We start from the raw sequence: 20,650 nt of genomic DNA, 5'->3' as shown, positions 1-20,650 counted from the left end.
TTGAACATCAAAAGTCTGGAAAATATGGCAGTGGAGGTCCCGCTGCAAGCATTATAATGAAAAATGGTATGGACTGCCTTCGCTTGTCTTTGAAAGTCTTCTGGTTATACCTGCCTAGTTGTTTTGTTTGTTTGTTTGTTTGGTTGCATTTTTTGCCTACTTAGGTTTTTTTTTTGTTTGTTTGTTTGGATTTTTTTAGGTGGCATTGGAAGAAAATACTGGACTCAGGGTCCATGTGATCCACTGTAGCTGTTTGAATTGCAGAGTCATTTACTAAATGTAGTCAATATCCCCACATAGACAGAGTTTCTTTAAAAACGTAATTGCTCCTATCTGGCTTTTGGCATCAGCATTTTTGCTTTATAGCAGTAATAAAGCCCGGTGGTTGAATAGAATTCTGTGTGCCCCCACCGTCCCTTCTGATTATCTGTGAGGCCTTATAACAATGTGGGTGGCGTACCAGACAGTTGCGTGACCCAGAGTGTGACAGTGTTGTCCCCTGGATCAGCTGCATCCGTAACTTTGTTTCCCAGCAACCTTCCCTGATGGCCTCCCCAGGGACCCTGATGAGGAGGGAGAGGAGGTGGCTGTTTTTAGAGCCCATTAAAGCAATTAATGCGGGTGAAATTGGTGATTCGATAACATGGGCTTCTGCCTTAAAGAAAAAACCCTGTAATTTATTTGAACTACATCTGAAAAGGTGTACAAAGTCTCATTAAGAGGTTTCTGATTAAGAAAAGAAACGTGGTCCAGCTTTCAGAAATTAACCTCCCATGTGGATAGGAAAACTTTGAAAGTCAGGGGAGGGATTTTCCTTCTGCCATGTCCATTCTCCTGTCCCTAGATGGAGGAGTGGCATCCTTTGTAGTGTTTGGACCCAGTGTACCCTTTTCCTTTTCTTCATTTCTTTCCTTCTGCCTCCCTCCTCTTTCTCTTTAGAGAATCACACATTTCTCCCAAATTTTCCCTGACTCTCTTGAGCCCCTCTCCTCCTGCAAGTCCTTCCAATCCTGAGATTTTTAAGTCTGCTTCTCAGGTCCACATACATGTACAGCTCTCCCTCAAATTCCTCTTTCCCCAAATGTCTGCATCTCCACCCATCTTCTAGGCTTGTTGTTTCTGTACAGGATCTGTGCCTCCTTTTAGTGTATTTATCTATTTTTTAATTGCCTTCTCATGGTGCTTTCTCTCGCCCTTAAATCATGGATATTTCCCCTGCTCTTGTTCCCCACTTTCTCCCACTTGAGTATTGCACCAGCCCCAGGGAGGCTGGACTTTCCAGGCTTTACTTATTTCCAGCACTTCTCAGACCACACCTCCCTCTTCCCCATCACTACCATCGCCACCAGCACTGCCGAACTGTAGCAGCCTCCTGGCCAGCCTGTCTGTCACCTGTCTTGCTCGTCTGCCCACCGGTCTGATGTCCATCCTGGTGACAGGGTGCACTCTCTAAATATGTATCTCATCAAGCTGTGCCCTGCCTACAACCCTGCTCTTGAGCTGGGAGCCTGCAGGGCAGATGCCAAGCTCCTCAGCCTGGTGTTTGGGCTGCCCATGCTCTGATCTTTACCTGCAGTCCTGTTCCCCAAGTTGTGTCCACTCTTGGCCAAGCAAGCAACATACCCTCCTCTGAAGCACGGCTTTCACTCTCTCCACCTGTTGACACCACTGATCCTGTTAGGTGCAACCTCAGTACGTCCTCTCCAGAGGACCTGCCTGCTCACCTCTGCTGCTGTCCCCATCCTCAGGAGCCTGCTCTTCCCTCCTGAACCTCCCCCCCCCCCGCCCCGCCAGTGTCATGGCCTTTCTCACTTCTGTCATGACACAGATAATGCATTTCTTGGTGTTTTCTTTTCTTTGTTGCTCCTTGTATGATAATAACCTTTGATAGAGGGCTTAGAATGAGCCAGACGCTGTTTTCAGTGTATGTGTATAAACTCACTTAAGCCTCATAATCACCCTGTGGAGTTCGAGGTAGGTATCATTTTCATCACTTTGTTTTCCAAAATCGCCAAGAGTTTGTCACTTGTCAGTCATCCCAAAGGTGGAAAGTGACAGAGCCAGGATTTACACCTAGGTTTTGTTGACTTGAGGGATTGCGTCTTTGCCCCAACATCAGAGAGAAAGGATGCTCCACAGTGCTCGAGCCTGAGCTCCGAAGCCCTGGGTTTCCAAGCCTGACTCTGCCACTTTCTAGCTGTGGGGCCTTGAACCAGCTTCCTAACCTCTCTGATTCTCAGATTCCTCTTCAATGAAATTGTGATGGGAATAATAGTAAAGTAGCAGACAAGTTACTTACCTTCTCTGTTCAGATTTCCTCATCTCTAAAATGAGGATACTGATGGTTATGCAGACAATGTATTAAAGCACTGGGTGCATCTATTGGTCTCAACATTTGATGATCATTTACCATGTTCAAACTCCTGTGTTGGGATCTGTTTTCCTATCAGATGCTGCTCTTCCTGGCAATGTAGAAGGTACAAAACAGATAACACACACAAGATGTTTACAGTACTTAGTGCACTAAAAAATATCACCACCACTGGGAATCTTCTGTGACATCACAAGCTCTGTGTGGGTTTCATGTAAATCCCCCACTGACACTTCACCATAACCCCCAGGAGAGGACTCTGAGAATTAGAATAGGAGGTGACCCATCACGGGCACACAGTCAGGGGTGGCGGGACTAGGATTTGAACCCAGGTATTCTGGCCTCCAAAGTGCATGCTCATTGCCAGGGCTCTCGGCTGGCTGCTAACAGAGAAGCACGGCATACAGCCCAGCATGGTGCTGGCAAGAGCAGGAGTTCAGTAAATGTGCGTTTCCTCCCTGAGTTTTTTCCTTGTGGAAATGGCTTTGTAGCTATTTGATGAGAAAACGTAGGCTGCAGCCTCCCTGTTCTCCCCTGGGCACGCTGTATGCATTTTATTGACGAGATTTCAGGGACGGAGGTGGCATTGGGCACTTTTTCCTTTTTGTTTTTTTTTCTTTTTCCTCTCTCTTATCTCTCTCACCGTGCCTTGACCTTTGTCAGGTTTTTATTTTGTATGTTGTCTGTGGAAATTCCCTGGTAGATAACTGGTGACTTGTGAAATTATCTCATTGAATGGTGGAGTCTCTGAATTCGTCTATACTGCCTGATCAGCACACTTCAAAGATGAGAGGAGAGTCTCTCTCCTGGGCCTCATGTAAAAGGCTGGTGGTCATTAACTCTGCTGTCACAGACTGGACAAGTTGAAGGGGCATTTTGTTTGGTCATAGGAAACAAGTGGAATAGAGGAGTTTGTCTAGGCTGTTAAATAAAATGTGTTTCTTCTCCCCACCCCCTGACCCCCACTTTTTTTTTTTTTTTTAAAGATAGGGTCTTATTCTGTTGGCCAGGCTGGAGTGCAGTGGTGCAATAATAGCTCTCTGCAGCTTTGAACTCTTGGGCTCAAGTGATCTGCTTGCCTCAGCCTCCCAAGTAGCTGGGACTACAGGTGTGCACCACCACACCTGGCTAATTGTGTTTATTTTTGGTAGAGATGAGGTCTCACTATGTCGCCCAGGCTGGTCTCAAACTTCTGGGCTCAAGCGATTCTCCTACCTTGGCCTCTCAAAACACTGGGATTACAGGCGTGAGCCACTGTGCCCGGCCTCTTTATTTTAATTACCTAACATATATGGACTTAATTGTTTTTCTTTTGTTGAGATAGGGCCTTGCTCAGTCACCCGGGCTGGAGTGCTCTGGTGCGATCCTGGCTCACTGCAGCCTCAACTTACCAAGTTCAAGCAATTCTCCTGCCTCAGCCTCCCGAGTAGCTGGGACTACAGGCTTGCGCCACCATGCCCAGCGTGGTGTGTATATATATTTGTGTGTGTGTGTGTATTTTTTTTTCTTTTGTAGAGGTGGGGTTTCACCATGTTGCGCAGGCTGGTCTTGAGCTCCTGGGCTCAAGCAATCCACCCACCTCCGCCTCCCAAAGTGCTGGGACTACAGGTGTGAGCCACCACGCTGAGCCTGGACTTAATTTTTAAAACTTGAAAACTTCAGAAAAACACCAAAAGACCCTACCCAAATCAGTAATAATTGTACCCACTCACCTACCAGAAATAATCACTATTGACAATTAGAGTACCCTGTATGCATCTGTGTATGCATTTATATTGGGAATTCTTCTCAAAGCTGCCATTCTGAGCATCATTATCTAGCCTATTCGTTACACCAAGCGATGTATGATGACTGTGTTCCCACCTTGATAAATGTTTTTACACTGTGATTTTTAATGATTGCATAATATATCGTAGTGAAGAGGTACATGATTTATTTAATTTCTTCTTGTTAGACAGTTTGTTTTTTAATATTATCCATATTGCTGCTTTAAACATCCCTGCACATTCATCTTTAAGCACATTTCTAATAATTCCTTGGGCTGTCTTTCTAGAGGTGGCATTGGCTCTGGGGAGAGGCGCAATTTTAAAGCTTCTGATTAACTGTTGCCAGATTGCCCCTGGGACGGAATTTGCTTTGTATATTCCCTCCCACCAGCGTTTAACAGCAGTTGATGCTCTTCATTTTTCTCCAGCCATGCCAACACTGGGTATTATATTTCTTTTCCAGTTTTGCCAATCTGATAGACAAAAAGGCATCCTGTTTTAATTTACATAACTTAAATAGTGAAGTTAAGCTCTTTTTTTTTTTTTTCAAATTACAAAGCTACTTTTAATACTTTGGGGTGAGCACCACAGGAATAAAAAACACTGGGAAGGGGTAACCTTGTCACCCCGGGAGTGACCCAGGAGGAGAGAGGCCACCTGATGGGGGAAGGAAGCACAAAAGGGACCCGCTGCAGACTCAGGGCAAAGGGAAGCCATCAGGTCTGGGACTTGTGGGCCCTGCAGGAGGAGATGTGGGCATGGTGGGACTGGCTCCAGGCACTCAGGTGAAGGGCAGGAGGGTTGGACACGAAGCACAAAGCTACTTGGGTTCCTGCTGCTTCTTGTTTGCCTTTTTCTGCTTCTGCTGCATGATCTCCGAGTCCCTCTGCTTGCGGGTGGCAGCAGAAAGCCCGTCATCTTGCTGCTTTCCCTTAACCGAGGTGCACTCTGCTTTTTCATACTCTTCTGGTGGGGAGCTCTCGCTGGTTACCACAGGTCATGGTGATGGCAGCGGCTCTGACCTGCCTCCGTTGCATCCCCTCATTCTGTCCCACGTTACAGTGAAGTTAAACTCTTTTACATATTTATTGTTTGTGTGTGTGTTCATGTATTTACACATATATATTTCATGCATAACTGATTGATATCCTATGCCCATTTATCACAAGAGTTTTGCATTTCAGTGTCATCAAATCTATCATTATTTTTCAGATATCGGCTGAGTAGGTTTTTAGGAAATGGTTGATTAATCCACCTTGAATTCAGATTTTTCATCTGAGCTTGAATTAAATTGGAGGCCCATCACCTTTTCAACTGAGAATTGTCAGAAAGTGATGAGGCACAGGGATATCAAGAGTCTGGGAGGAGACTAAATCCCATCAACGTGTCTATTCATGGACTGAGAAAATGATATGGATATAAACAGATATTCCTGATGGATCTCTGTGCTTTGGACATCGATCCCAGACAACAAAATGCTCCATTGCAAACCCACTGGGGCTCATCTTGAGTGAATATATTTATGACTCTGAGAATCTTGTTCTTCCTTAAAGAAAAAAAAGAATAAACAGACAAAACTTAAAAGAACATTTATAAAGCAATTTACTTAAATTATAACAGACTAAAAGCCAGGCTTTGAGGATAATTGAAGAATTGCATTAAAAAGCAATCAATATCTTTCTGGAATCTGTTCTGTCCTTATGAGTTGTTTTGCAAAGGGGTGGACAGCCTATCTGTCACTTTGTTGCAAATTTCTTGTAGCATTATTCCCAAGGTCAGGATTTTATCCCTCTCTTTGAAGGTTTATGTTTTTTTCTTTTCACACAGCCTTAACTCACCCAAACATTTAGAAGCAATGACAGTGGAGAGCAGGGACTTTAAAATGTCAGGTCTTTCTTCCAGCCTCTGAGATCCTGGCGTTCCCAGCATGGGAGCAAAGGTTTCCTTCTGCATCCTCACATTGAACCCTCGGAGAAGGTCAAACTCTTAAAGAAAAGAGGGTGGAAGGAATGAACAGTTGGTTTTTATATCTTTTTTTAAAAAACGTTTTCTTTAAATATTCTTCTTTCCTTAAATATTCTCCTATCCAGCCGTTGGTTTTTAAAAACCTACTTCGTGAGACCCAAATTAAAGGCATATTTAAATAGCATTAAAGAAAACCAGAAAAGGGGAGAAGACACCCACGTTCCCACCCTTCTAACTGGACATCATACATTTCTCTGCCATCTCCCCTGGCCTTTATCCTTGTGTGTTCACATTTCCTCAATTGTCGAATCACCTGCTTCTTTGCATTTCTTTTTGACGTATGTTGTCATTTTGTTTAATGATCCTTTTGTTGAGCTGCATTTCAGGGATGGGGTCTTGGAGGGGTTCACACCAATGCTCTGTGGTCCACTCAATTTACCCTGGGATGCAGCAGCTCAAGGAAGCGAGGTGGCTGCACAGAGCCGGAGCAGATGGGCCATGTCGTGGCATGGCTGTGTCACAGGTCCTGGATCCCTGATGAGCACACAGATGTTGAGGATGCTACTGTGAAGCCACAGTTCTTTTAGAAACAGAATTCTTACCACACCATTGCCCAGTTATATCATCATTCCAAAATAATATAAGAATAACAATTTTTGGACTTTTGTTTAAGAGAATGTTTACAAATGACATGTGTTCTTAGACCAAACTCAGTAGCTGCAGAGCCTTTCTATAGAGTGGAGGGAGGGAGGTAGGAGGAGAAAGCAGAATGATTGCCCAAGCATCTGTAAAAAGGATCTCCATCTCCAGCTGCATAGAAAAGGTATCTAATTCTAGAAATGTGCTTAGATTTTAGTGTTTATTCACTCAGCAGTGGTTTTATTGAGCATCTACCATGTGAATGGTGTAGTTTAACCCTCTCTTTAAACTTTGCTTATCTCATTTGCTTATTTGCTAATACATTTATAATTAAGATTCTTACTTAAGTCAAAAGTAATTGAGTGAGTTAACGTGAAAAGCACTTCATTAAAAAGGTAGAGGAATCAGAAGTGAACTTGGAAAGTGTGTGTGTGTGTGTGTGTGCACGTGCGCACGCGTGTATATGCATGTGCGTGTGTATGTGTGTGTGGTGCCTTTGGTAGGAACAGTATTTATATTGAAATTGAATTCTGAGCCCCCTAGCAACCAAGGCAAAAGGAGAAATTAATGGATTATTTCCATTCTACTAGAGAAATCATTGGTAACTTCAGGAGACGTAAATTTCCTTATTGGTGTTCAATTCCAAGAAGAAAGCATCCTTTCATTTCTTCACTGTCTCTTTATGTGGAATCTCTTACCGTCTCCTATGTTTTCTATTTATTGATACATCTCTGATCAAGCCACAACAATTTCTTGCCTTCCTGGTCAACTGAGAAGAGTGTAGATAATAAAATAATCATTTGCATAAGTAAGTATGTTGAGATATGTACTTTCAGGGACAGAGCATCACGTGCAAAGGCCTGAAGTGGAAAAGAGCTTGGAGTACTTGATCCTATAAGGAAGCTCAGGTGGCAGGGCAGGAGATGAGGCTGGCCAAGCATCAGGACCAGGCGCACAGGCCCAAAGATGCACTGTGGGGAGTTTTATAGCAGAAGCAATGGGGAGAGTTTAGGGCAGGGAAGGGCCAGAGTCCACTTATGTTTTATAAGGATTCTCTGGTTGCTGTGCAGTGACTGGGCTGAGAGAGGAGGCTGGGAAGCTGTTGCGGTTAGTGGTCCCTGTAAGAGGTAATTAACACAGATGAAAATGGTACAGATGGAAGGAGCTTGGAAGACAGAGTGCTAATTAGGGTTTTACCTTCTCATGACATTAAAATATGCTACTGAAGCAGAGTCCGCATCACCAATTTCTGTCCTCCCTCAAAGCAGGGCTAAATAGGAAGGGACTTTCCAGTCCATGTGGCTGGACACAGCACCTGCTTGGGGTTCAAGACCCTAAGGGACTTTCTTTTGTTTACATCCTGTGAGGGCCACGTCCTTTTTAAAAACCCTCCCCTGTCTGTCTTGGGCCAAGGTGTAGGATTGGCCTGGTGTTTAAGGGGGTGTGAACCCCCTTAAACTGCTGGTGAGAGGGCAATGGAGGGAAGTGGGGAGAGGGCTATAAAAGCCCTGCCTTTTATCTTCTGTGACCGTGCATAGACGCTTCACCACCTAGAATCGCTTTCCTCATCTGTGCAGTGGGAAGAATAAAACGTGACATCATTGCTGTAATTTTGCTCTTACTAATGCTACCCACTATTTGCCAAGCACCTCCTGTGTGCCCTGCCCAGTGCAAGATGCTTTGTGCACATTTTCTCATTGGCCCTCATTCAGTTTACATGACAGCTCCATGAGCATAGGCGTTATGGCCCCTTTTAATAGGTGGGAACACTGAGGCCAGAGAGGTTAAGTAACTTGTCTGAAGTCTCATAGCTAGGAAGGGGTTGAACACTGTTTGAGAATGGCTTTCTAGCAACTGTACCTTCCACTGGAAAACACTTTGAGGGAGTTCGCACCCTAAGACACCACCAGGTTACCCTTTTCATTTTGGTGCTTTGCAATGCTTTAGGGCCCAAGATTTAGCCCCCAGATGATTGGAAGATAGAGCCAAGATTTGCCTAAACTGGGAGCTTTTTGGAACCTGTGGAAGAAAGCACGAAGGAGTGTGGATCTCTCTACCAGAGTGAGCACTGCCTTGGGAGAAGGACATTGCGAGGCCTCCACCCAGCCCCATCCACATTGTCAGGGGAATTCAGGTCCTCTGTAGGCCCAGATGGCCTAGTGCCTCCCCCTGCAGGTAGATACAGGAACTACAAAAGGGATAAGTCATGCCCCAGGGGACACCCTGGCAAAGAAATGTGATTGTCTGTGAATAAAGACTCACTGCCTATGGCTTCAGGAATTCCATTTTTCTCTAGTTTAGGGAATTAGATGCATGTATGCTCCAAGATGGCATATACAAGGATGTTCATCGCAGGTGATGGTGCTAGCAAAAAATGAGAAACAGCCTAAATGTCCATTGATAGGAGAATGAGAATTCGGTAGTGGTGAGTCCCTTCCAGGGAATGGGATGGAGTATGGGAAGAGATGAGCTTTATGTCACTGAACTGGTAAGAAAAGATCTTCAAAATACATTTTTAGTGGAAAAAAAGATGGAGCAGAAAATGTTCAGTTGTGAGTTGATTTATGTAATCAGATGATAAGCTTGTATATGTATATATATGTGTTTATAAAGTACAAGAGCAAGTCAGGAAGAACAGACATCAACACATATCAGTCGTTACCATGGGTGGTGGGTTGAGACTTCCACTCTGGGTTCTGGGTACTGAGTTCTCTACAGTACTCAGAATTTCTTGTTGTTAGACAAAAAAAAAAAAAAAAATTTTTTTTTTGGTATCTCTTACCTAGGTTCCAGGTGCTAAACACTTTATATATATATTGACTAATTTAATAATCACAACTACTCTGTGAGATAATGCCTCTGTTATCTCTTTCTCTCTCTCTCTTTTTTTTTTTTTTGGTATCTCTTACCTAGGTTCCAGGTGCTAAACACTACACACACACACACACACACACACACACACACACACACACACACACACACACACACACACACACACACACACACACACACTAATTTAATCATCAGAACTACCCTGTGAGATAGTACCTATGTTATTTCTCTCTTTCTGTTTGTTTTTTTTTTTTGCCTGGGAAGCTGGGGCACAGATTGGTTAAGTAACTTGCCCAAGGTTACTGTTGGCAGGTGGCAGAGCTAGGATGGAATTCCTACAGCCTAACTCCAGGGCTGTGGCTCTTAACCACACTTTCTTCACTTGTCTCTCCAAATTCCATGTGTATCTAATGTGTCTATGCTCACATTAAAGTAAAAGTGTGGTCTGCCTGACTACTGATCTGAAAGAGCACTGCTCTTTCTGTGTCCTAATTTGAACAGATTCCTGAGGCTATCTGGCATATAGAAAACTCGTTAAATATCTTGTTCAATGAATGAATGAATGGATGGTTGGCTAAACAAATGAAAAGGAGCAGGGAGAGGTCCTAAAGGAAACAGAACATGTAATGTGCCTCAAGAAACTTGTCTTGTAGTCTTAAAGACAAGATCACAAATGTGACTCAGAGCCTGTGGTATAGACGGCAGCACAATCACAGAAGTGTGCTGGATGCTCTTGGAGGACAGAGTCAGCCACAGTCTGGGAAGCTTTTCTGGAGGTCGTGGGAAAGGAGCTGAGTGTTGAAGGCAGCGCAGATACGAGGAAATGTGGATTAAAGAAGGATGTTTCTTAAAAAGGGGAAAGTTGGGGGACACATGTGTTTGTGTCCATATAGATTCGAGGTTTAGAGAATTTCCGGGACCTGTGTTTGGGAGAAGGAGCTGGCAGCCTCAGGAAAGGAATTAGCACGCATTTAGTACCTACCATATGCTAGGTGCTGTATACACAGTTTACAGTTAATCTTTACAACAGTTGCTTTTAATTTTATTATTATTTTGAGACAGAATCTCGCGGTGTTGCCCCGGCTGGAGTGCAGTGGCTCGATCATAGCTCACCGTAGTCTCCATCTTTTGGGCTCAAGCAAACCTTCCAACTCAGCCTCCTGAGTAGCTAGGACTGCAGGTGTACACCATTATGCCTGGATAATTTTAAATTTAAAAAAAAATTTTTTGTGGGGTCTCACCATGTTGTCCAGGCTACTCTTGAACTCCTGGCCTCAAGTAATCCTCCTGCCTCTGTCCCCCAAAGTGCTGGGATTGCAGGCCTGAGCTGCTGTGCCCAGGCAACAATTGGTATTTATATACTTATTTATTTAGAGATGGAGTCTCGCTCTGTAGCTCAGGCTGGAGTGCAATGGTGCAATCTTGGCTCATGGTAACCTCCGCCTCCTGGGGTCAAGCAATTCTGCCTCAGCCTCCTGAGTAGCTTGGATTACAGCCACCCGCCACCATGCCCGGCTAATTTTTTGTATTTTTAGTAGAGACGGGGTTTCACCATGTTGGCCAGGCTGGCCTCGAACTCCTGACTTCAGGTGATCCACCTGCCTCGGCCTCCCAAAGTGCTGGGATTACAGGCATGAGCCACTGTGCCCGACCAGCAATTGCTTTTTAAATATAGAAACAGGCACAGAGAGTTTAGGTAATTTGCTCAGTGTCACATAGCAAGTCGTCTACAGAGCCAGCACCATTGTCCAGTGTGTCTGAACACACAAAGCCCCAGCTAGGCAAGGTGCGGCTGGGAAGAGCAGGCATGCATAATTTTTTCCTCCCTTCTGGGTCACTAACCTGGGCCTTAGACCAGCTCTCCTTCCTGTTGTTGAGTCTCTGTTTCCGAAAAGAGAAAACCTTGCCCTTTGAGGTCTGCACCCTGAAATAAGCTGGGTGACTCATTATTACGTGTCCTTGCTTGAGACTTTTTTGGAATACCTCTGTTGCACATGCTCCTCAGCACAGTATTCTGATAGTCTTGTGACCTTGAGGTCCACCCCATGCTTGCCTTTGGTGTATGGTTTTGAACACAGAAGCATATGTGCGTCTGCCGTGTTAACACATCCCATTAGTCCCCCTACACTGTGACCCTCTCCAGTCTATTTCTCACTCCTCTGCTAAGCAGAGAATCGTGTCAGCCTGGTCTATGATTTTGGGGTTTCAGAGTTGGCTCCAAAGAGCTGAGTGAGGCAAATTTGCCTCCTGAGAGCATTAATCCAAGTAGCAAGTTATTAAGTTTGAAGACATACACATATAATTTACATTTCCGTAATCATAACGTGCTGCCGGAATAGTCATCTGGTGATGGATAGTATCTTAGTCGTGCCATCTGCTGGGTCAGATCGAGATTTCTCTATGATTTGAGTTGGTGGAATGCCCCAGGGTCAAGTTTCACCAGTAAACATGTGATAACGAGCATGGGAACACAGCACTCTAATGACCATCCCTGCATGCGGTGGACTCTCCCCAGATCTTGCAATTTTCCTTTTCAGCCGTAGCTCATTGAATTCCTCAGTGATAGGCATTGTGCTAATAGGGCTCCTCTAAGTAAAGAGAAAGGAGAATGGTGATCTTCATTTTGCAGGAGAGAAAACAGAAGAACAGAGAGGTTTGGTAACTTGTGTGAGGTGGCACAGCTAATATGCCATTGATTCAGGAAGACTGGTGGATCCTGTGGAGCTGTCATGGCTAGAGAGGGGTGTGGTTGATGGAGAGTCACCAAAGTGTAGATGGATGTGTTGGATGTGACTTACCACCTGCAGGCAGCTTCCTACGAAGAGCAAGGACACAGCCATGGCCTCGGAGGGGCAGCCCTCTGGCCTTCAAGTCCTGTCAAAATCTCCTGCTGCTGCTGATAGTGCTGAGTTGGGGTGTGCATCCTGCCATAACTGAGATGCTCCAATTGTCCTTCTGGTGTTTTCTTAAACCCTGTGGAACCTCAGAGCCCCCAGGCTCTGGATCTGGTTCAGTGACCTGGTAGCAACACCAGCCAGCATAACTCAAGTGCTCACTGCTGGGATGGGAGAAACTGAGGACAGTTTTCCAGGCCCAGAAGTCAGGTGCCCGTAGGTGCAACCCTCAGCCTGCCTGGAGTTATCCCTGGGTGTCGCAGAGCCCCTGATCTCTCCACTTTAATGACCTGTGACCACCATAAGAGCAAATACAGTCTTTCCTTCTAAATACAGCCCTGAATCAGAAAGACATAGAAGTTTAACTTGGGACAGGATCTTAGCAAACAGGTCCAACCTGCTCATTGCCAGAGGGCAAAACCGAGGCCTAGCAAGGGGAGAAGTAACCCTAGGACACCCACAAAGCTAATGGCGCAACAGGGACCTGCTGGGTCTCTGTCTCACAGGCTCAAGCTCTGCTGCCTAAGGCTACTCACTCTGTAGGCTGCTCTGGTGAGAGAAGTGAAATGAGTGGTCTGGTGCACCTAACCGTGGGTGAGGATCTCTCGATCCCCCAGGTGGCCTGAGCCTCAGGGATCAAGGTAGCAATGGCGGGTGAGTTTGAAAGGCTGGCAGGGTGGCTACAGGGGAGAAAGCATTACCAGCTTTGTTTAGGAAATAACTCTCCCGTTTAATGATGCCGTTTAAAATAAGCAAGCAATGGTTTGTAGAAATGGAGACAAGAAGGCAGTGGGAGCAGAGACCGTCCTCTTCCCCTTCCCTGCATGACCCACACACATTTTAGTGGCATTAAACAGCAATGGATGGAGCTGTTCCTGCAGGATTCTGATGGCCACTGCACCAAGACCATATCCCAAGAGCCTGCGTAGATGTTGAAAGTCTGTCCCAGGAATCTTGTTTATCATCAGTTTTGCCAGAAATATAAAAAAGCAGTAGAGGATGATGATATTCTTGCTCTCCGAGACCCAGAAAAAGCCCATATTTATCCCTAAAGAATAGTCATTATCAGAGGCAGACGAATGGTCTACACTTGAGTGGCTGTCTGAGTTTCTAATCTCAGAGTCCTGTGATGGGGAAACTGAGGCGCAGAGGGGAAGGAGACCCAGGGCTGGCCTCCTGCGTCCTGGGCTGTGCCTCTTGTACTCCTGAACCCTATGTGTCCCTTCCCATCTTGGGGCTTCAGGGTCCCCTTCTGTAAAATTCCGGGGGTGGGCAGCCTGTGGGAGACTCAGTGACTTGGCCCAGGCCCTCTCCAGCGCTGGCTGTCCGTGGTGTTCTCATCAAGGACATTAACCTCCTCTCCGTTCTCAAGGTTGCTGCTGGCCTATTTATAGAGCTGACCAAGAGGATTCTACTGTTGCCGGCGATAAAGAATACAAATGATGCTCTGCGCATTGTTCTTTATTCTTTCCTTCACTTTTTTTTTTTTTTTTAAACTCCTTGGTCAACGTTTTGCTACCGCATGGTTTTCAATCTCCATGCAGACATGCTGGGGGAGAGGGGAGTGGGCTCTGCCATTTGCTGAGCTCCTCCTGTGTGGCCAAGAAGGCTCTGAACTTTATGCACATTGTCTCATTTAACCCACGCTGCCCTGGGAGGTGAGCATTGTCCTTCTCCCCAGTTCACACATGCTGCTTTGCAAGGGGAAGCAGCTGGCCCAAGAACTCTCCACTGGCAAGCCGTGGAAGTGCGACTGGAATCCCATTTTGTCTGTCTCCACAATCCACGTGTGATTTTTCCACCTGCACTCCTCTGTTCCTGACCCGAGCATAACCTTCCAGACTAGATGTGGGTGCAGGAGAATGCCTGTGGATGTTAATGGTTTCTTTTGGGGGCAATATTTACTTTCTTAATCAATCAGGCAGTCTTTTCTTAGGACCTACTGTGTGCCAGATGATACTTTATCTCTCACCAGGCTGCAAGCATCATTGAGGACCTACTGTGCACCAGATGATGCCTTGTCTCTCACCAGGCATGTGTCATGAAGACCTTCTATGGACCTGGCTATGCTTTGCTCTTCACTACGCACAAGTTTCACGAATACCTACTGTGCGCAGGACAGTGCTATGTCCCTCACCAGGCTCAAGTGTCATAAGGACCTACTGTGTGCCACACGATGCCTTGTCTCTCACCAGGCGTGTGTCATGAAAACCTATTGTGTACCAGGCAATGCCTTGTCTCTCATGAGGCTCAAGTGTCATGAGGACCTACTGTGTGCCAGGCAATGCCTTGTTCCTCACCAGGCATAAGTGTCATGAGGACCTGATGTGTGCTGGGTGATGCCTCCTTGTTTCTCACCAGGCTGCAGCCTGTCATGAGGATAGACCCACTTTGTTTCCTCTAGGCTTGGCACACAGTAGGCATTTGGTCAGCCCTTGTTGAATGAATGCTGTTGTGAGTGTTGCAGTCTGTCTAGGAAGGAGCAGAGAAGGAGGCAGGCCAGGTGGAACAGCACTGGAGCAGGGAGCTGTGCCCTCATGGAAGAGGGAGCAGGGGGCAGAGACGAGAGGAAGAGGAAAGAGAGGTCAGGAAGACAGGGGCCATGGAGGATGTGGTGGCCTCAGAGGCTTCTGCTGACGCCTCCTGTGCCCTGAACCACTTTCCACTTTGCTCTGGGAGAAGCCCACTTGGTCTCAGGCTTTCTCCATCCCGCCTCTTCACCTTAACAGGGATTTGATTTTCCCGACTGTTCCGCCAGGGGAGCCCTGGGGAATGCTAAAAGAATACTGTAAATCTTACCCTGCTCATTTTCACAAAAATCTTTTTTAAAAGCAGAATTTTGGAGAGATGCCATCCTTGTTATCCCTCCATTGGGGACTGGCATTTAGCTGTAGAATTGAGGGCCTGGGTGCCTCCTGGCTCACCCTTCCTCTGCTGAGAGAGGCTCAAATGTCAGAGAGTTGCCTCTTCCCGCAGGCCTTGCCTAGCCAGGGCTCCCTTCTGTCTTGGAAAGCTCAGCCCAGGGTCTGGTTTGTCTGTTGAGAGTGTTGGGGAGTTGGTAGAGCTGTATGTGCAAATTGGGGCAAGCTTGGGGGACGCAGAGAGCTAAGTGTCCACCCCCCTTCTTAGGCATATTATTATTTTTTTCTCCGATATTGAAAGCAATGTGACCTCATTGTGGAACATTTGGAAAATATTGAGAAACAGGAAGAGCAAAATAATAATCACCCATAATCCTACCACCCAGAGAGAAACACTGCTAGCATCTTGGCACATTACTTCTCAGTTTTGTTTCATTTTGTTTTTCCAGTATGATTTTTCTCTTAACATAACTGACTTCATACTATAAGACATGATTTATAGCCTTTTAACCCCACTTAACATTAAAATATATCACATTTCCATGGCATTACAACCTTTGTAAATAGGATTTCAATGGCAGCATAAAATTTCAGTGTGTGTGAATTCTATCATTTATTCAAACAGCCAGATGGTGCTGCCATAACAAAATACCATAGATTGGGTGGTTTTAGCAATAGACATTTAATTTCTCACAGTTCTGGAGTCCAGAAGTCTGAGATCAGGGCGCCATTGTTCTCAGGTTCTGGTGAGGGCGCACTTTGAGACTTGAAAACTTCTATCTTCTCATTGTGTCCCCACATGGAAGAGAGACCAGAACTCTCTCTATCTTCCTACAAAGCTACTGATCCCATCATGAGGTTCCCACCCTCATGGCCTCATCTAACTCCAGTTACCCCCTAAAGGCTTCATCTCCAAAGTAGCATCACATTAAGGATAGAGCTTCGGCATATGGATCTGGAGGGAAACACATTCAGTCCCTAACACAGGCTGTGTTTATTGTTAATCCTAGTGCTTAGTGAGTGTCTCCTTGGGTCAATGTCTTCATCTCAGCTGCAGGTGCCTTGTGGTGAAGCAGTATGGCAGACCTCAGCTTCCACCCCAGGCTGTAGAGTTTTGGGCTTGTCTTTCCTCACAGTGGTTCCATCTGAAGACTGGGAAGTGTACAATAAAGGTGGTGTTCCACACTCAGAATTAGTTGCTATGAAAAAGGAACTTCTTTTTTTTTAATTAATTATTACTATTTTTTTTGAGAAGGAGTCTCATTCTGTTGCCCAGGCTGGAGTGCAGTGGCGCGATCTCGGCTCACTGCAACCTCCACCTCCAGGGTTCAAGTGATTCTCTTGCCTCAGCCTCCCAAGTAGCTGGGATTACAGGTGCCCACCACCATGCCCAGTTAATTTTTGTATTTTTACAGGATTTTGCCATGTTGGCCAGGGTAGTTTTGAACTCCTGGTCTCAGGTGATCTGCCTGCCTCGGCCTCCCAAAGTGCTGGGATTACAGGCGTGAGCCACCGCGCCCGGCTGAGAAAGGAACTTCTTTCTCACTGTGTGGGCAGGCAGTTTCCCTCCATTTCTTCATCTGGCAAATGAGATCCTCCTTCCCCTCTACAATCCCCCTCCCCCATTGGGTTTCATTAGGATTTCATGAGATAATGCATATCAGGTGCAGCGCAGAGTGGCTGACACATACAAGCCCTTTATAAATGTTAAGTGATTGCTATTACCATTGTTTTTATCTGTAGACTCTGTGCTTGGTATTTTATCAGGGTCCCCAAGATGACACCTGGGTTCAGTGATTCTCTAGAAAGGCTAACAGGATTCAGCATATGGTTGTACCTGTGGCTAGGGTTTATTACATCCAAAGGATACAGAGCAAAATGATCACGGGGAAAGGGTGCATTGGGCAGAGTCCAGAGGAGACCAGGCACAGGCTTCCACGGGTCCCCTCCCTGTGAGTCCCACAGAACACACTAATTCCTCCAGCATCAAATGGTGACAAAGGTGTGGAATGTTGTCTATCAGGGGAGCTCATTAGAGAGCACCCACAGTTTTTACTGGGGGCTAGTGACATAGACCCTGTCTACTTGTACCCACCTTCCAGACTCCCAGGAGGAAAGCAGGCTGAGCATAAACCGCAGTTTACAGACAGTCTAAGCACATGAGCCGCATTTCTCAGTTAGGGAATGGTGGGACACTCCCCAAATCCAAGTTCCGAGATGCCAGCCAAAGCCAGCCTTGCAAACGAGCCTTCCTGAGGATAACAGTGTCAGGCCTGCAATGTGAACTCCTCTGCAGAGGTATCCTAAGAGATCATATTTCTTGTATTTGGACCACTTCAGGATAGGGGTGGGACAGATGTTCTTGTTTTCATAGGACAAAATCGAGGGCTAGAGAAGGAAAGGGACTTTGGGGCTGGCCTCTTCTTCCGCATGGGGCTTCTGAGAAAAACCAAGGTCTGGGCCAGGGGAGGGTGTTCCTCCACACCCCTGGCACCTCCCTTCCTCTAACCTGTGTATCGCTCTCTCCCTAGGCTCTGAAGGGCTCCAAGAAGCTGGTGCTGTCTGTGTACTCAGCAGGGCGCATCCCCGGGGGCTACATCACCAACCACATCTACACCTGGGTGGACCCGCAGGGCCGCAGCATCTCCCCGCCCTCGGGCCTGCCCCAGCCCCACGGTGGTGCCCTGAGGCAGCAGGAGGGTGACCGGAGGAGCACCCTGCACCTCCTGCAAGGAGGGGATGAGAAAAAGGTAGGTGGGGTGGGGAACGGAGGCCAGCCTCTCAGACACCATATTCTCCCTACAAACCCAGAACAGCAAAGCTGCTTGGAGGCTGCAAGAAGAGGCTGGTTCTGTCCAGGCTCTGTCTTCCCTCAAGTCCGTACTGAAGGGTGGTGTTTTTTCTTTGCTTTTCTTTTTGACCTGTGTAGTGTATGTTATGATACAGGCTAAGCTGCCACAATAAAAGAGCTCAAATACTGTGATTTATTTATTGATTGGTTTATTTATTTATTTGGAGACAGAGTCTCACTCTGTTGCCCAGGCTGGAATGCAGTTACGCGATCTTGGCTCGCTGCAACCTCTGCCTCCAGGGTTCAAGCAATTCTTGTGCCTCAGCCTCCTGAGTAGCTGGGATTACAGGTGTGCACCACCATGCCCAACTGAATACAGTGATTTAAATGAGAGGTTTTTTTTTTCTCCATCATATAACAGAATAGAGGGACAGTCTCATCTGGGGGACAGTTCTGCTCCAGGACTTATCCTGGGACCCAGATTCCCGCCATCTTCCATCCCCCAGGGGGTTGCCCCTTCGTGTGGTTGAAGCTGGGCCGCATCAGGTCCCCTTTCTACCTCCCAGGAAAGGGGAAGAGAGGCATCTCTTCAATTTCAAGATCACCAAACTTCCCACTGGCCTAGACCCAGGTGCATGGCCACACATAGCTGCCAGGAATGTGGCCAGGATTGCTGCTCCACAGGGAATCTTGTGCAGTGTGGGTCTTGGGCGTAAGTAACAGAAACCAGCCCTGGCCATTTTACAGAGCAGGGATGTTCTGGAAGGATAGGGGCAGTCCCAGAATAGAAGCCAAGAACCTCAGGGTGCAGCCTGCAGGAGGGGAATGTCCACCATTCCGTTCTTAGTGTCCTTTCCCTGAAGATTCCCAATGAGGAAGCATCTCATGGGCTGGCAGGGATGTCTAGGGACTTTGATTGACAAGACCACCAAGACTGTAGCCAGTGGGAGAGGGATGGTTGCCCAAAGCACTGTGGGGTGTTCTAACTTGCAGAAGGGGGCAGGAACACCAATAGACGTCCCCTATGGAGCCCTCCTCCCCTCAGACCTGGACAGTTTCTTGAAACACAGGAAGGCTGAAATGGTCCCTGATGTCTTACCCTTCTCTCTGGGTGCTGTTTGCATTGCATCCCTTGGTTACTCCTGGAACCAAGAACGTGGCTCCTGCAGGCAGCTCCCTGGTGTGTAGGACCTTGACACTGACTGCCAGGAGGCCACATGGCTTGGGGCTCCGGGCCAAGCGCCATGCCTCTGGAGACTCTTTCTCAGCTCTCCTTTTCCTGGCGATAAGACTGTAACATTTATTTAATGTGTTTTGTGTTCTTTGCTCAAACGTCAATATGCAGGACGCGGCAGAGATCACAGCAGCTTCTATTGGAGGCGAGCGGCAGCAGGTAGTTGGTTGGTATGCACCACAGCAGCCCGGGCCGCGTCAAGGTTGCCAGGGCTGGGTGGGCTCGTACCGCCTCCCCACCAGGGAACTTGTTCTCTGACAATCTTGAGAGAATGCTGCCAGTGGTTATTGAGCCATGATCAAGGGCAGCTGTCTAGTGTTGGGCACAGAACTTGTTTTATCTTTTTCTCAGTCCCTTTTCTGTGCAGGGCATGGGGTGAGTTGAGCTTATCATTGATGGAGAGCCCTTGTGTGCCTAGCCCTGTGCTCACAGTGTCTTCCTGAGTCCTCCTTGCTGCCACACTGGGAGGTAGGTGTCGTCATCCCCATTTTGCAGATGAGGAACCTGAGGCTCAGCGTTGTGGCAACCACGACCCAGCCAATAAGTCTCCCAGTGTTTGCTGAGCACCTGGGTGCCTGACGATGTTATGGGAGTGGACAAGAGCACTGGGGCCCTGCTCTTGGGAAGCATCCAGAGTTTGGAGGTGGTGGGAAGAGTGAGACAATAATCCCAAAATGAGCACCAGTGAGCAAGATAAGACAGTGCAAACTGATGGGAGGAAGTGAAATCAGGAGCCAGGTAGAAAGTGCCAGGGAGAGACGGGCTGTTTTGGATGAGATGATCAGGGAGGACTTCTCTGAGGAGATGGCTTCCGAGCTGAGACCTAGAGAGTGAGAAAGAGCTGCCATGTGCCATTCAGGGACTGAAAATCCCAAGCAGCAAGGACAGCATGTGCAAAGGCCCTGAAGTAAGACTGAGGCCAGCATCTGCAAGGATTGAGCAAATGGGAGGGTGGGGGTTAGGTAAGGTGCCTCTGGGAGTCTCAGAGTAACTCATATAAGAATGTGAGGCCGGGCACAGTGGCTCACACCTGTAATCCCAGCTCTTTGGGAGGCTGAGGCAGGAGGATTGCTTGAGCCCAGGAGTTTGAGATCAGCCTGGGCAATGTAGCGAGACCCTGTCTCTACAAGTATTTAAAAAAAAATTAGCCGGGTATGATGGCATGTGTCTGTGGTCCCAGCTACTTGGGAGGCTGAGATGGGAGGATCACCTGAGCCCAGGAGGTTCAGGCTTCAGCGAGCTGTGATTGCCCCATTGTACTCTAGCCTGAGCAACTGAGTGAGCTCCTGTCTCAAGA

At 46.9% G+C, this 20,650-nt stretch overlaps 1 protein-coding gene and 1 pseudogene across 3 annotated transcripts in view; one reads left to right on the top strand and one right to left on the bottom strand.

Moving 5' to 3' along the window:
* WHRN (whirlin) overlaps positions 1-20,650 on the top strand; it is a 110,891-nt gene that overhangs the window by 10,111 nt on the left and 80,130 nt on the right. For all 3 annotated transcript variants that reach the window (XM_054520516.2, XM_054520517.2, XM_009244788.4), the window contains one exon: positions 17,860-18,078. In XM_054520516.2, the coding sequence (XP_054376491.2) occupies positions 17,860-18,078 (219 nt within the window). The remainder of the gene's footprint in view (positions 1-17,859; positions 18,079-20,650) is intronic.
* LOC100450000 (small EDRK-rich factor 2-like) lies at positions 4,942-5,138 on the bottom strand (annotated as a pseudogene).

Source organism: Pongo abelii, chromosome 13 (assembly GCF_028885655.2).
Source record: "Pongo abelii isolate AG06213 chromosome 13, NHGRI_mPonAbe1-v2.0_pri, whole genome shotgun sequence".
NCBI classification, from domain to species: Eukaryota; Metazoa; Chordata; class Mammalia; order Primates; family Hominidae; genus Pongo; species Pongo abelii.
The sequence above is the reverse complement of the archived record's forward strand: the minus strand, read 5'-3'. Positions and strand labels throughout refer to the sequence as shown.